Source organism: Urocitellus parryii, chromosome 3, assembly GCF_045843805.1.
Source record: "Urocitellus parryii isolate mUroPar1 chromosome 3, mUroPar1.hap1, whole genome shotgun sequence".
NCBI classification, from domain to species: domain Eukaryota; kingdom Metazoa; phylum Chordata; class Mammalia; order Rodentia; family Sciuridae; genus Urocitellus; species Urocitellus parryii.
The window spans coordinates 193,980,788-193,996,793 of NC_135533.1; the positions used below are offsets into that span (position 1 = coordinate 193,980,788).

At 46.4% G+C, this 16,006-nt stretch overlaps 1 protein-coding gene across 1 annotated transcript in view; it reads left to right on the forward strand.

Annotated features, from left to right (window-relative positions):
- The window catches only part of Itga9 (integrin subunit alpha 9), a 307,948-nt gene that overhangs the window by 231,486 nt on the left and 60,456 nt on the right, over positions 1-16,006 (forward strand). The window contains exons 19-22 of the mRNA XM_026406057.2: positions 965-1,051; positions 3,840-3,919; positions 8,204-8,293; positions 10,416-10,524. Coding sequence (XP_026261842.1) covers positions 965-1,051; positions 3,840-3,919; positions 8,204-8,293; positions 10,416-10,524 — 366 coding nt within the window. The remainder of the gene's footprint in view (positions 1-964; positions 1,052-3,839; positions 3,920-8,203; positions 8,294-10,415; positions 10,525-16,006) is intronic.

Sequence of the window (16,006 nt, forward strand, 5' to 3'; positions counted from 1 at the left end):
GAAGGAGCATGGGGCAGCATTTCAGGGCCATAATCTATGAGTTAGTTCCTTTAGGCTGCTATTGTCATTGGCTCTGCTCATTCTCTAGAAATTCTGGGCCATAGAGGGGACAAAAAGATACATTTTAGAGTTAGCCAAACTTAACCCAATTTTTTTTTAACTTTGCCCCATCAGCTAAATGACCTTGAGAAAGTTACATGACCTTCTCACTGAACTTCAGTGTCCTGGTTTTGATAGAAGGTAGACGCAAGAGTTAGTTCTGTACCTGTTCCTTCTCCAAAATTTGCAAACATACTGTCTCCTCTTGGAAGTCTTGATTTGGCTTTGTGGCTCAGAGAGGCCCTGTTAGTTATTAAGAGCTCCTGGCTTTCCTGTGATGGAGAAACCGTACACCTGGGTGGGGAGATGGCAGCTCCCTGCAGTCTCCCTGGGCTCTCTCAAGCCATGGTGTGCAGAGTCCAGCCATGCCAGAAACATCTCCTCACCCTGGCACCCATCCCAACCTGGGAAGACTTGCAAGGGGCCAGCTCATCCTCACTGCTGCAGGCTGTAGAAAACAGCCTTCTTTTCTTTGGTGTGATTTTCTTAGAATTTGTCTTCCCTAAATTAGCAACATCTTGAAAGACAGGATCTGGGAGTGGACTTACGAAAAAGAGCCACAAAGATGATTTGGTTGCTTTTTAGTCTTAACATCAGGAGGCTTCTGGCTCAGCCCAATTGACCAGGCCAATCCTGTGGTTTGGACCCTAAACTAGAGTGAACAGTACTTTTGTGCTCTGTATTTGTCTTCTCAGAGGACCCCTGGGAAGATGGGCAGCCAGAGGAGGACTGGGGACTGGGCCTGGTCACAGGGCTTAGCCCACCAGCAGCCCCAGGGACTGCTGCCTAGAAATTGCTCTGAAATACTCCCACACTTCTGTCTTCCATGCAGTCTGCCCATTTGTCTGTGTGTTTTCTCTTTCAGGAGGAGATGGGCATTTCCTGTGAGCTGCTGGAATCGGACTTCCTCAAATGCAGCGTGGGGTTTCCTTTCATGAGGTCAAAGTCGAAGGTAAGGGCACAGATGGGACACTTCTTGGCTGCAGCCTCTGACTCTGCAACTGTCTCCCCCGTGGTCTTCCCCACACCTTTGCCTCCCACCACAGCCGAGATGGCCCTGAAGCCCTGCCATGCTCCTGTCACTGGCCGTATACTCCAGAGGGACTGTGGTCCTGTTGTCTTTCTCTTGGATCCCCGTGATGTTCTCTCCAAAGAAATGGGAGAAAACACCACTTTGCATTGGCAAGCAGCACTCAGTTGGCCTTCCTGAAATGTTTTCTTCTGGAACATTCCATACCACTCTTGAAGTCTCCAACATAACCCAGGAGAAGACGTGGTCTGAGCCAGTGACCCACAGTCCTGCCTCTGTCGCTCCCCTAGGCACTCAAAAATTTCTGGAGACCTCTCAAAATGTATTACACTTCATTTTTTGAAAAATAAAAGTTATTACAGTCACTATGGTATTTATAAAGAGACAGATTTCCTAAGCTCCAGCAGTAATGCTGTATATAAAGCAGATCCAGTCCTTCATAGAACTTTCTAGTCTGTGCCATGGTCATAAGAAGATACAAAGATGAATAGAAGATTGATTTGAGAAGACAAAACTAGAACCTATAAGACCAGCTCTGACATTTGAAATGAAAGCTGTGTTCCCTGCTCTGATTTGGGAGGGTGGAAACCTTTGTCTATAATTTTTCCCCCTTTAAACCAAAAAACAAAACCAAACAAAAAACAAAAAAAGAAAAGAAAGAAAAAAAATCTTTATCTTTCTTTCTGCCTGCCTAGTTTATGGAAGCCGGTCATTTTAATTTCTCAGGCTTTTTGGTCCCAGTACCTAGCAGCTGTTTTGTAAAGCAGTGGTAAGAATGTTCTAGTGAGGAGGGAGATTTGCTCATTTCTTTGCAAATCATTCTCCAGCCCGTCAACCCCATTGAACGTACCTGCTCCAAACAATAGTGGCTGTTGAGTCCATGATTCCTCAGTCTTTCTCCGGCTCCATTCCTCAATTCTTGCCACTTTTGCTCTAGGTGAAGGGGAATCTCAAGAAGTGGCTACCCTTAGAAAGTGGATTTATATTTATACATACCTGGCCAAGTATAGGCCATGTCCCATTAATCTCCAGGTGGGAGGCTGATGGGGTTGAAGGAGAAAGACCCTGATCTTTGAACACCTCTGACCAGAGTAAAGCATGGGCAACCACCCCCTCCCCACAACACATACTCAGTGAATTGAAATCCTTTTGAGCCACAGAAAATAGACTTACCTGAGAAAATTTAACACCTGCCATTTCATTGTAAAATCTTTACCTATGGCACAAATCAAACCTAATATGTGTCCTACTGTCTCCAGTGGCGTGTGAGATTTTACTGAAATTTATTAACTCTCAAAATACTCATGGAACCAACAGAATATAGGGAAGTTAGGTTACTTTGTTTGGTTGGCGATACTACAACTTTTCTCCTGCACATAGATGGTGCAGTGAGACTAAACCCGGAGGTGGGGCATGGAGCTAGAGGGTAAGAAAACCCCAGCACGTGACCAGCAGGAACAGAGCTCTCTCACACATGCTTAACATTTATGTGATGAAAACCCTTTTTTTAAGGCACTCTTCCCCAAATCTCTGGGAGCTCACCACTGAGGTGGGTACACTAAGATGATGGTCTTATCTGTGGCCCCACTTGATCTCCCCTGTCCTGCAGACCCTGAGGGGCATCAGGCCCCAGACCACCTGTCAAGCCTCCTGGCTACACTTGGCTCTCTTGGGTTGTCTATATGCTTCAGTCTCTTGTGGCTACCCTGCACAAGTTTCAGGCTTTCATCACTGATTTTGACTTGCCACCCCAATCGTTTGCCTCTCCCGTCCCCTTGATCTGTGGCGTACATAATTTAATTCAGGTCGCCTGCCAGTTCTGACTCTCCTGAGATAAGACACTGATGCTTCCCTTTCCTCTGTGTCCTCCAGCCCTGTCTCCATGCCCCACCCTCCCGGTAAACTGACATGTCCCACTGCAGGAGACGTTCCAGTGTGATGGTCCACTGCCCCTTCCTCTCAAGCAGCGTTCAGTTCAGTGGGATCCAGTGTCACAAAAATCAGACCAGTGCCTAGAATTCGTCATGGTGGAACCCAAGTCATTTAAATACATTAAATAAGTTATAGACTCTCCAAGTTCAGTGGGACTGAAGACCCACTTTGTCTGACCTCCTCTTTTTATCAGAGAGATTGTTTCTTAGCCAAGATCACAGTTTGTGGTAGAGCCTGGTTCTATAAGCCCCACCCATGGGTCCCTCCCATACTCGCACATATGCCTAATGTGCATAGAGTGAAGACCATCTGTTTAAGATACTCTTCCCCAAATCACTGGGTGCTCACCACTGGATTGGGGCACTAAGATACTAAGATGACTTTAGGTTATTTAAGATTTATTAGGTTATTTAAGAAGAATTTAAGATTATTCGGGGACTGGGGCTATAGTGAACATCACCAGCTGATGTGCAGATATCACAAAAATTGAGATGATGCAAGAGAAATATACAAAGTCCAGGTTTGGCAGTTCAAATGTTACCTCCTTAAGGGGGACCTCAGTGACTGAAAAGGACTGTGTACCTCTCACTGAGTGGGCATCAGGCTGGACTTTTCTGTGAAAGCCATGCCTCTGGCCTGACTCTCAGAAAGTCATGCATAGAAAATAAAGCTGGCCATGCTGATGAGCCTCTGGGGATCACAGGCTGCAGAATTTTGTAGCAAACACATAAATATGGAATAATTGCTGGTGCCAAACGTCAACTTTCTTTTTCACTAGTATGAATTCAGCGTGATCTTTGATACGAGCCACCTGTCTGGGGAAGAGGAAGTTCTCAGCTTCATCATCACTGCTCAGAGGTAAGTGGGACCTAAACATTTTTTTTTTTTAAGGATAAAAGACTTGTAGGACCAGGAGAGGACGTGCCCTGGTCACGCTGTGATGATTCCCCAGGATGGGGAGGAGAGAGCACCAGTCGCTCAATGATAAAGCCGACCACCCAACCAGGTGGGATTAGACCTGGAGGGTGGTGGTTGGCTAGCTCTTCTTGCACTGTCACCACTTTCCACTGAGCTGGGAGGGACTGCTTATCGACTAGTGAGAAGTAATGATTCTCTACCTGAGGAGAGACAGGCCTGCAGGGGTGAAGTTCTAGTCCAGGGTCACATGGTTGGTCAGTTCCCACTTGGCCACATGTTTTCCAAATCAGATGTCCTCTGTGTGTCACCAGGTTGGCTCAGCTGCTTCTCAAGGACATACCAGTGCACCCCTTAATAGTGGGAAGAGCATCTGCAGCCTGAGGGTCTGGCCATGCCTTAGACTGGCAGAGACCCCCCAAGTGATGCTCCTTGACAGAAGGATTGTTCTGGAAGCTGAGTGGACAGATGGGGAAGGGGATGACCAGCCGCAGTTGCTAGCCCTAGACCAGCCACAGCTAGGTAGTGATTGGCTGGAAACTCAGATGCAAGGGGAGCCATTTAGGTGGTGAATAGGAGGATTCAAGCTCTGATAGGGGTGGTGATAGAACACCCAAGGCAACCTATTTATTTAAAATTTTTTTGGGGGGGAATGATTTTAAACAGAAATGTTATAAGAATAATGCAAGAAACTCTTTCATGCCCTTATATCCACCCAATGTTAGCATGTCGCCTCGTTTATCATTCTCTTTCTGTATATAAATTTTTTTAACCACCTGACAGTTTCAGAAACCATGTCCCTCCATCCATTATTACCCAGCATGTATTCTCCAAGAACGAGGCTCTTAAGTTGCCACCATAGTTATCCAGTCAGTTCTGGAAATTAAACCTTGATACCATACAATTATCTAGTCTACATTCATATTCCCATCATGCCCATTGTCCCAATAATATCTTTTTAGCCACTTTCTCACTGGTCCACGAGACTTGGTTATTTTCTAATTTTATTTTGAAGATTGCACAACTGTGACCTAATAGGAACGCATGCAAAGAATAGAGAAAGCAGACGCCATTTCCATGGCTGGAATCCAGAGGGGCTTCTGGGGAGGTAGCAGATGGGCACAGCAGTCTGAGGGTTCATGGTGCATCCTGCTGTGTCACACCCCTGGGGGCAGGAGAATGGGAGTGTGTCAGGCTGGGAGTGGAAGGGTGGGAGCCTACATGGGCGGTGCAAGATGAGGCTGGAAGAGGAGCTGGGCTGGGCACCATGGGGGGCTGCATTCTGACAGCAGGGAGGACCTACTGAACGCCTTTTAAGAGGAGAGTGACAGAATAGAACAGCTTGACAGAGAGCATGAGGTCGTTGAATTTAACATACAAGGCAGATGTCTATTCAAATCTGAAAACTCTCGTTCTCCCACCGTTTCTTGGATCTACTGCAAACTCACCCCATCGTTGTGCTCTCTCAATCCTTCAAATCCTGGGGCAGCCAGTTTTCCTGGGAAGGAACATAACATGGAAAGAACTTCCCTTGTCCAAAAAGAGGGAACCACCTCCTGCCCAGCCTCATTCATGGCTGATCAGAAGGATCAGAGAGGATGTGGAACTCAGGTTATGATGGGGAAAGATTTGTATCTTAGAATAACGTGCCCATAGAGCAGTGGTACTCTGGTCTTGGATGCACGTTGGAATCATCTTGGGAGCTTTAAGAATTACTGGTGCCTGGTTCCCCCTCCTGGCCCTGAGATTCTGATCTAATTGCTGTGTGGTGAGAGCTGGGCATTGGGGTTTTATTTATTTACTTATGTGCCAGGGATTGAACCCAGAGGTGCTTAACCACCAAGCCACATCCCCAGCCCTTTTTTATACTTTGAGACAGATTCTTGCTGTGTTGCTTAGGGCCTTGCTAAGTTGCTGAGGCTAGCTTCGAACTCACTATCTTCCTGCCTCAGCCTCCTGAGTTGCTGGGATTTCAGGCATGTACTATCATACCCCACTGGCATTAGGATTTTTGAAAAGGCCCAGCATATGATTCTAATGAGCCGCCAAGGCTGAGGGCCACTATTGTCCCTTATTCTGTGTTGGACACATTGTCACTCAGTAACTCTCTCTCAAGCACCGACTATTTACCAGTGGCACCACTAAGTGTGGGTCATGTCAGAAAATGCCAATAACTTACTGAATTCAAGAACATTCCCTAATGTACATTGATAGTGTGACACAGCATCAGGAGACCTAGTATTTATAGCTTACATGATTAAGCATGAGAGTTTCTAATTCCTTGAATCGCAAATGGGAAGGAGACCCCGTTACCTTTTAAACACACAGCAGAACACTTGAGGCACTTGTTGCTGCACAGGCTTTGGTGAAAATCTGATCTCACTGCCCGTGAGGACACTCACAATTGACTCCCTGTTACAACAATAGATCTTTAAAGCACCTTATCTTGAAAGCCACAATTAAAATATCACTCGTTCCTCTCTGTCGTCACTACTCTTGGAAGGTCTCTTGCCTACTTGTAGGCTTAGGAGGGCATAAAGTGGAGACTAAACAGTGTCTCAGGCCTCTCCTCTCCATAGCCGGCAGCCTAGCTTTGCAGACCTCTGGAACACATCCCAGAGAATGGGCTTTGGGATGGCAGGGAGCCTTTTTGATGTTTGGCCTTTTTATCTCAACTTTTCAACTTGGCTCATGCTGGAGCCGTTACCCGATGACAGATGAGACTGTCGGGCCAGATCTGCCAGCAGCCACAGGTGGCTGGACAAATGGCAGAGCAAGGGGTGGCTGTTCCATCAGGAGCCAATTGCTCAGACCTGGCAGGATGCTGGAGGGATGGAAAGGGGATCAGGCCAGGGCGGTGCCATCCCATCAACAGGGGAGTCGCCCCTGCTCCGCCCGTGGCAATGACTTCAAGGTTTTTATCATCCCCTGGGAAAGGAAAGGCAAGGAAGTTAGGCTGGGTGGGCACCTGACCCTGCTGCTCCTACATGGTGTGGCTGCCCTGGGAGGGACTGATGTCATCCCATGTACGGAAGACAGATGAGGACCCAGCAGCAGTGACTGTGGCCCTGCAGGGTCAGAGTCGCAGAGCACTATTATTTCAGAACAATAGAGAGAGGGAGAGAGGATGTGACAGCTATTTAGGTTCTGCCGCCATTCAGCACTTGCTGAATGGAAGAGGAAGGTGGTGGGGTGGAGGGGAGGGCACAGGGCAGGCAGGACTCAGCAGATGCTCAGGGGACGGTGTGGTGGGGAGAGGTCAGGACCCATTGTGATCGAACCTCAGTAGGACCTGGGGACTCTTAGGTTCTACCTCTGGAGGGTGAACTTGGCTTTTGGCTGGGATCCCCCTTCTATTCCTGTGGTGGAACCAGCTCTGAGTGCTGGTTCAGCAATAGGCACCAACAGCCCTGCCTTTTCCAGCTGCTTCCCTGGAAGAATCACCACAATTCAGGATAAAGTTTCATAATATAGTACAGGGAAACTAGGTCTTCTGTCTCTCTTTCTCTCTCCTTCCTTTTTGCTGCCATCTCCTCCTGTCCCCTGCCCCCCAGTCTGGTGTCAGGAGAAGGAATCACAGTGGAAAGAGCCCGAGTTGGTTGGAGTCTCAGCTCTGTCTAGCTTGCAGTGTGACTGTGACCTTTCTGAGCTGCTCCTCGCCTGGGGGTGCCTTGGTGAGAGATGCTATAGTGCATCTGTTGCAAGAGGGTCCAGGATATTTATGGAGGCAGGGTTGCTAGGGCCTCTCTCCTGGGCTTGACTGACCGTGGATGAAGGGTGATCCCTCCAGGTGGCAAATAGCAACCCTTCCCTGACTCCAGAGCTCTAAGCTCACTGGCCCACTCTTTCTGGGATAAGCACGATGCAGCTCACAGAAGAGGTGCTCCACCTGCACCCGCACAAGATAGCACTGACTCTCATGGGCTCCTGCCAAGTTTTCTCTGGCTGGATCCTGCTCATCTGTGAGGCAGGGAGGTACAGGGATATACCTCAGCTCACCTGGGGTGTTTCCTGGCATCAACTCCTGAATAAGCTACTTGCCCTTAACGCTTTTGTAAGTGGAACACAACTAATTCCGTATAGTGTCTCTGTACAAGGGATTCTACCAAAAATGGAACTGGGGACAAGTATGTTGAGTCTGTCCTTGGCTCCAGTGTGGGGCAAGCAAGCCCACTGCGGGCTGGCTAGCACTGGCCAGCGTTCATTCATTCTTCTCTCCCCACACAGTGGCAACGTGGAGCGCTCTGAGGCCTTGCACGACAACACCTTAACACTGACGGTACCGCTGATGCACGAAGTGGACACGTCCATCACTGGGTGAGTAGCCCAGCCCTGGGTTGCCAGAACACACGGGTGCCCTCCAGTAGAATGCTCTGCATCTCCTGTGTCTGCACATGGAACCAGTTAGGAGCCCTGTCACCTCCCCCAAGCCTTGAAAAGCAGAATGAAGCTTGAGCTGTCGTGACTGACACTCTCCTGTCCTTATTTCTCCTGTGACCCAGCTACCCACCCACCTGGTTGGTAACAGAAGTTTGATGACAAGTTTAAACTCCATAACTTCTTTGAACATTCCATACATCTTTATATACTTCTAGTCCCAGACCAGCCCCGCCACAGAATCCATATGGTGGAAGATAATATGGTTCCTGGGATTAAAATCTCAGCCAAAACCTGTTGGGCCAGAGGTTACAGCCAGATGTGTCCCAAAGTCCTGGCTCACGGGAGGCCTGCCTGTCTTAATTGCTTCACAGTTAGTGCTGGCTTTCCATGTTTCCATGAACTCTCTGCAGAGCTGAGATGTCTGTGTGGCTTGATGTCTGTATGGCATTGGAGCAGGCAGGGGACCCAGCACAGCGGCCACACCACCTGCCTGGATGAGGTCCATGGCTCAGGGCTGCTGGCATTATTGGAAAGCAGGGCTGCAGGTTCTGGTCTGCAGGGACCCACAACAATCCGGGTCCATTTTCAGCCAAAGCCCAGGCCTGGAAAACTGAGAAACTCCATTCCTGTTTCCGGCTTCAGCAAACAGAATGCACGCATACCTCTTTGATAGTGGAAAAAAGATTTGCACAGTTGGTTTAGATCAAATGAGGACCCGTTGAACCCTTGACCCAAATGCAGGCTGAACTTTCTGGAGGTTCACAGTTTCTCGGTTTTCAGTTTTCAAGGGCTTCTGGGTCTCCGTCTTGGCTCCAAGTGGAAACGTTGACCTGTCGTGGGAGGAGCCATCCCGCCCTGGCTCCTGCTCTGTCGGGAGCCAGCAGAGCCCTGGCCCTGCCTCTCTGCTCCTTGGTTCTTGGCATTTCCACTGCATTTTTTAGACGCGAGGCGTTGGTGGAATATATTTGCAAATTAGCATATACTTGCCTCTGTTCGCAGCTCTATTTTTAACCCTATGGTTTATTTATTTGTCCTGCCCAAGGCACAGTGAGAATGTACCCAGAATCCAGTCCCATCCTTGGGGATAAAGAGAAAACACCTCCCACACACACTCCATGGTGTTGTCAGGTCTTCCGGGAGACCTCGTTGTGAGGTGTTAACAGCCCCTGCTGCAGCCATCAGTTAAACAAATGAGTCAACCTCTGATCTTTCCAGAAATGTAAAACAGGATGAGTTCAAATGAACCAGTTCTTGCCATTTGGCAATGCCAAGAACTCACTGTTTCTAAAGTAATTCGCTTAACTTTTGAAAATAGATGGGTGGTTGTCTATTTGGACTTGATCCCCAAAACCTTCCATTGTGATTAGATGAGCAGCTTCAAGCTCCTAGGATTTGTTATTTGGGGTTATAAGTCTGAGCTTCTTTTTTTTTTTTTCCTAAGGGGTCTGTTCACATAAGCAATAAGTGAAAGTATTGCTACAGACTGAGCTTGAATTCTTAATCACCGCTCAGGTAGCCACGGTATGAAACCTTAAGGGAAATGCTATTTCAAATTGACTTAGCTCTCAAGTGCCTAATTTCTAGGATTGTGGTAGTCTGACACATTTAAGTTTTTAAAATGAATTTGTCACAGGGTGGGGCTTAGGATGCCAAATATACGATTGATTTGCATTTATTTCTTGAAGACTTAATATAGGCCTATTTGACCCACAAAATGTTTTCCAAGTGACAAACAGAAAATCCATAAATTTGGAGTCCAGTTTTGTAAAAAGTCGACATGGCTTCGATCTTTAAAAAACCTTTTTATTTTAGAAGTGTAATCCCGTTGTACAGTGTAGATGTAGCTTATCAATGTGACCTCAGGTGAGAAGATACAGTAGAACAATCTGGTTAGCACAGACTGGCTGTGTCCATTCACAGGAGAAAAATGTCACAGTCGGGGTGGAAGCATCCGGTGGCAGACACGGGATGAAACAAACAGATGATGGGTTCCAGGGCTGCGGCGGCAGTGCCGTGGACGGTGGGTGGGGATGCCGACCTTCCTGCTTTCCTCTTTCAGAATCATATCCCCGACCTCCTTTGTGTATGGCGAGTCTGTGGATGCCTCCAACTTCATTCAGCTGGATGACCTGGAGTGCCATTTCCAGCCCCTCAACGTCACCCTTCAGGTACCCACCCCTAGAAACCCCTCTGTCACTGGCAGCCAACAGAAGGCCACAGGATGTGTCCCCTTCTGAAAGGCAGCTAAAGGGCCAGGCTGCTTTCAGGGGAAACCCCCGCCTGGTTTGCTGCTGTGCGTGTGTGTGAGTGCGTGGTCTCTGTAACCCCACCCAGGCAGTCCCCTCTACTTTTCAAGACTTGAGAGGAGAGCCCCACCAGGCAAAGCAGCTTCCCCTAAGAAGGCTTTGGATGGCTGAGACCTGGGCCCATATCCCAGCTCCAAGAGTTCCATAGTCTCTTCTCTGTCATTCATTCACCTTGGGCTCAGAGGAGCCTCAGAAGGTCTGCTGCCTTCTCTTCTTCCTGGGATTTTCATGCAAACTCAGCCAAAAGCTCATCCTCCCCTAGGGGAACAGCCTTTCAGAAGTGCGGTTTTATAGAGGCACAGCAGTGTGAGCCCATGTGACCCTCCCACCCACCACTATGCGGGAAGAAGCGCACTGCTCCCTCATTGAGCCAGGGTGGGGTCATCCAAATCCCCTGTCTTCTCCAGCAGGTCCACGGAATGTGGACATTATGAAGCACATTGTCCCTTCACTTAATTAGGGGTTGGCAAACTTTCCGAGAAAGGCCAGAAAGAGGTGTTTTAGACTTTGCGGGCTGCACAATTTCTGTGGCAACTTTTTAGCCGTGCTACCTCCTGAGGCTCAAAAGACACTGTGTCAGTCATCTTTTCCTCACTGGGGCCAAAATATCTGACAAGAACAACTTAGAGGAGGAAAAGTTTATTTTGGGTCATGGTTCCAGTGGTTTAGTCCATGGTCAACTGAGTCCATTACTCTGGGCCCAAAGTGAGGCAGAACATCATGGCGCAAGAGTGTGATGGAGGGATCCTACTCAATTCATTGCAACCAGGAAGCAAAGAGAGAAAGGGGCCACAGAGACAATGCACTCTTCCAGGGCACAGCCCTAGTGACCCACGTCCTCCAGCTATGCCCCACCACCTGCCTACAGTTACCACCTGGTCAGTCCATCCAAACCAGGATGAACTGATTAGGTTGCAATTTAATCATCTGATAATTTCACCTCTAGATATTTTTGCATTAACATAGGAGCTTTGGGGGGGACTCCTTCTACCCAAACCATAACAGCTGCTATGGATACTACCTAAATAAAACTTAGTTTATGAACACTGAAATTCAAATTTCACATAATTTTTACATGTCATGAATGCCATTGTGGTTCTGATTTTTTTTCCCCTTTCCAACCATTTAATGACTTAAACAATTCTTAGTGCACAGGCTATGCAACAGGCATGGGACCACATCTGTCCTATAGGCCACAGTTTGCTGATCCCTGCTTTGAAAGTATAAACTCTCAGGCCAGCTGCTCAACATGTGCCTCTGTGAATATGAAGTTTGAGGAAGATGAGTATTATTTAGTCCATTCTTGTTAGAGGACAAACAAGGAAATGTAGACCCAAGCAAGAAAGATGTGCTCGAGGTCCCAGAACTGGGTGAGGCAGGACTGGGCCAGGACTGGTCATGCTTTGACCAGACCCCACTGGACCCGGAGCTGTGGATGAAATAAAGGAGAAACGGCTTGTCTTACCCATAGAACACTGAAGTTCACCTCTTAGAACTCCCAGTACCTGCTCTCCGAGTTCTTTACTGTCTCTTCCATCCTTCCCCCAAGGAGAGGATGGTTTCTCACTCTGGTATTCACTATTATGGCCAAATAATGATTATTTTTTCTTTTCCTGCGGCCTCTCCTAAGTGGATTTAGGAGCTGACAAATAATGGTGGGGCGAGGGTGCAAGAGAATGAGGCAATAAAACATTTGTGGGCTCTTGCAGACAATAGTCTCCCTCTCTCCAGAGTGCTCTCGCTGGCAGGAGACCTCCGAAACCATGATGGATAACACATGTCCCCGCCTCAGAGAGGATGAGCCTCCTGACCAGCTAAGCTCCAGCTGTCACACTCTGTCCCTGATTTACTGGGGAGAAAGTAAAAGATGGGGTTTGAGCTTTCTTTGGAGACTGAGAGCTGTGAATCACACCTCTGTGTCTCTGAATTGCTTCTCAGAGTTTGTGTATCATTCATTCCCTTTGTTTTTTGCAATTGGATAGAAAACAGATAAAGACCAAGCGGATTTACTTCACTTTAATTGTTTATATTCTCGTAATTTTTGAGATGTCTTGCAATAAAAGATGAGAGTCCAGAAAATAGTTTAGAATGGTTTAAATGATGTAGACCATATAATGAAGAACGGATGGGAGTTGGAAGAAGGAAACAGAAGGGATAGTAGTTACAGGGAAGAAACTGAATGTTATCTCCTCCTGGGGGAGGGAAGAAAAGGAAATCTGAGGACACAGAGATGATTCTTGCAGTCATTTCTCTAAAAGGTGATTTTGCAAGGAGTTTAAGCCCAGAACTTTTCTTCACATCTGACCTAAAACAGGACCCAGGCTGCTGACTCCTGTCCCCAGGAATGAGTGATTGGTCTGCCCCTTGGGTAAACTGCTCCAGGAGTTTATGCCTGTGGAGGTGAATAGCATTCAGTCCAAGTTTGAGCCAGACGGCTGGGTCTGAGAGATTGATAGAGGTGCCATTGATCAGAAGGTGATGCCTCTGTATTAGCAAAATCCATCATTTCCTTGAGAGGTCTCTGATGACTCATTTTTGGGTAGAATTGCTGTTATTACATTGTCCTGCAGGTAGGTCACTGACTAGTGTTGGTGGTGGTAACAACCAAGAAATGGAGATACTAGGGGAGAAAGGGGTCAGGAATAGGGAGAAAATTCTTCTTTTTCCACTTTCTAGAAACCTCATTCCTGAAGAAGAACATAAGATTGAGTACAGATTTTCCGGTGTCTTTTAAAAATCCATTCTTCAATAAACAACGTAATTGTTGAAGGACTCCACCTTAAATGCAGATGAGGGAAAGAGATACTAGTCTTGGGTTTGCTTTCTACATTTAACAGTTTTGTTTTTAAACAGACACACAGTAATTAGTTGACCATTGGTAGACTTTGGGGTTTTGTTTTTGCATTAGAAGTCAAAGCATTTCCCCACCTGGAAATGGGGAGAAAGTAATACAGACATTACACATGAACATTTCCAGAAAATCAAATGTTAAGATATTGTTAAATAAATATGATCATTCAAACTCACCCCTCAGGCCTGGCTCTGATAAGCAACATGGTGCCAGCGAATCTTTTTCTCGTTTGCCTACCCCCATTCATGTTCTAATTAGGATTTCCCAGACATGTCAAGAGGGTTCTTTTCAGTTCTGTGTTCTCATGTTTCACTTCAAATTAGTTATTTCACTGGTGGTTGGAGACTCCTGCCCTGGCTTGTGTCTCAGGGCTGTTGTTTTTGGTGAATCTTGTTCTTTTTGCATCAAGAGTTGGCCCCGACCGTTCATCTGCTCTATCAATGTTTATCTATTCTTTGAAACAAAACCAGCTACTGTTCTGGGGGAAAGGCTGGCTGGAGCTAGCTGCTCTTCATTCCTGTCATATGGGAAGACCTGGTTAGATGTCCGCCCTTCCTCTGGCTCTGCCCTTCTGACTTCAGCTTCACAGTCACCTTGAACCCTGAATCGGTCTAGTCCCCAGACTGTCAGGCAGCAGTTCCTTTCCTCCTCTCTCCCACTCATCTCCATCTCCCACACATTAAAATTGTACAAAATAGGGCTGGGGATGTGGCCCTCAGTGGTTGAGTGCCCCTGAGTTCAATCTGGAACCCCGCACTCCCCAAAAATATTTGTATAATTTTTATTTATCTTTTAAAAGAATAACATCTTTACTGAGCTGCTATTACACACCTTAAAGTTTATTTATTTCAAGTACACAATTCAATGATTTTTAGTATGTTTACAGAATGATGTTTCCATCCTCATGATTGAATATGAGAACATTTTCATCAACCCCAAAGAAACCCTATTCCCATTAGTGATATAAAGATGTACCTTGGAAACATTGCAGGTTTTCTCCCAGAACCCTGCAATGAAGCAAACATCACAATAAAGTGAGTCACAGGAATTTTTTTGGCTTCCCAGTTCACATAAAAATCATGCTTATACTATACTGTACTCCATTAAGTGTGCAATAGCATTATATCTAAAAAATAACATACATACCTTAACTTAAACATACTTGAATGTCCCGGGTACAGTGGCACCCACCTGTAATCCCGCAGTTTGGGAGGCTGAGGCAGGAGGATCACGAGTTCCAAGCCAGCCTCAGCAACGGCAAGGTGCTAAGCAACTCAGTGAGACCCTGTCTCTAAATAAAATACAGAGTTGAGTTGGGGATGTGGCTCAGAGGTTGAGCACCCCTGAGCTCAATCCCTAGTAACCCCCACCCAAAAATACTTGAATGCTAAAAATTGATAAAGGTCTTTTGAGCCTTCAGTGGGTTGAGGTCTTTTTGCTGGTAAAGAGTCGTATTAGATTTAGTTGATAAAACTAAATCTAAGCCATGTTGATGGCTGCTAACTGATCATTAGGGTGTTCTCTGCTAAAGGGGACATGGCTGAGGCAGTTTCTTAAAATGAGGCAACAATGAAGTTTGCATGTCAATTAACTCTTGTTCATGGAAGATTTTTCTATAGTGAGTGATGCCATTTGTAGTATTTTACCCACAGTGAAACTTCCTTCAAAATTGGGGTCAGTCCCCTTTAACTTGCTACTGCTTTATCAACTAAATCTAACAATCTAAATTTTTGGTTGTCATTTCAATGATCTTCACAGCATCTTCACCAGGGGTGCATTCTGTCTCAGGAAACCACTTTCTTTGCTCATGCATAAGAAGTGGTCCCTTATCCATTAAAGTTGTCTTGTGAGTTTGCAGCAATTCAGTCACCTTTGTAGGCTCAATTTCTAAATGAGAGTTCTCTTGTTATTTCCACCATGTCTGCAAATACTTCCCCAACGCAGTCTGGAACCCCCTCAAAGACATGCATGAGAGTCGGCATCACCTTCTTCCGGACTCCTGTTACTGTTGGTATTTTGACCATCTACCATGCATCATGAATGTTCTTCATGGTTAATCCTGCTTTTAAAAGCTTTTTCCTGCTTTTCAATTTGCTTTTCCCAGATTGGTCAGAGGAATCACAATCCATGACAACTTATAGGCTGATTAAATGTATTTCTTAACTAATAGGGATTGAAAGTTGAAATCACTCCTTGACCCCTGGGCCGCAGAGTGGGTGCTGTGTTGCCAGTCACGGAAGCAACATTGATCTTGTAGAACTTCTCCATCAGCGCTCTCCAGTGACCAGATACATGATTAATTTGCAGTAATATTTTGAGATTTTGAGAGAACTCTTTTTCTGAGCAGTAGATCTCGACAATGGGCTTAATATATTCTGTGAACCATGTTGGGAACAGATGTGCTTTCATACAGGCTTTTTGGTTTACTTAAATAGCATGGTGATTTTTCTTTCTTCCTTCCTTCCTTCCTTTCTTTCTTTTTTTTTTTTTTTG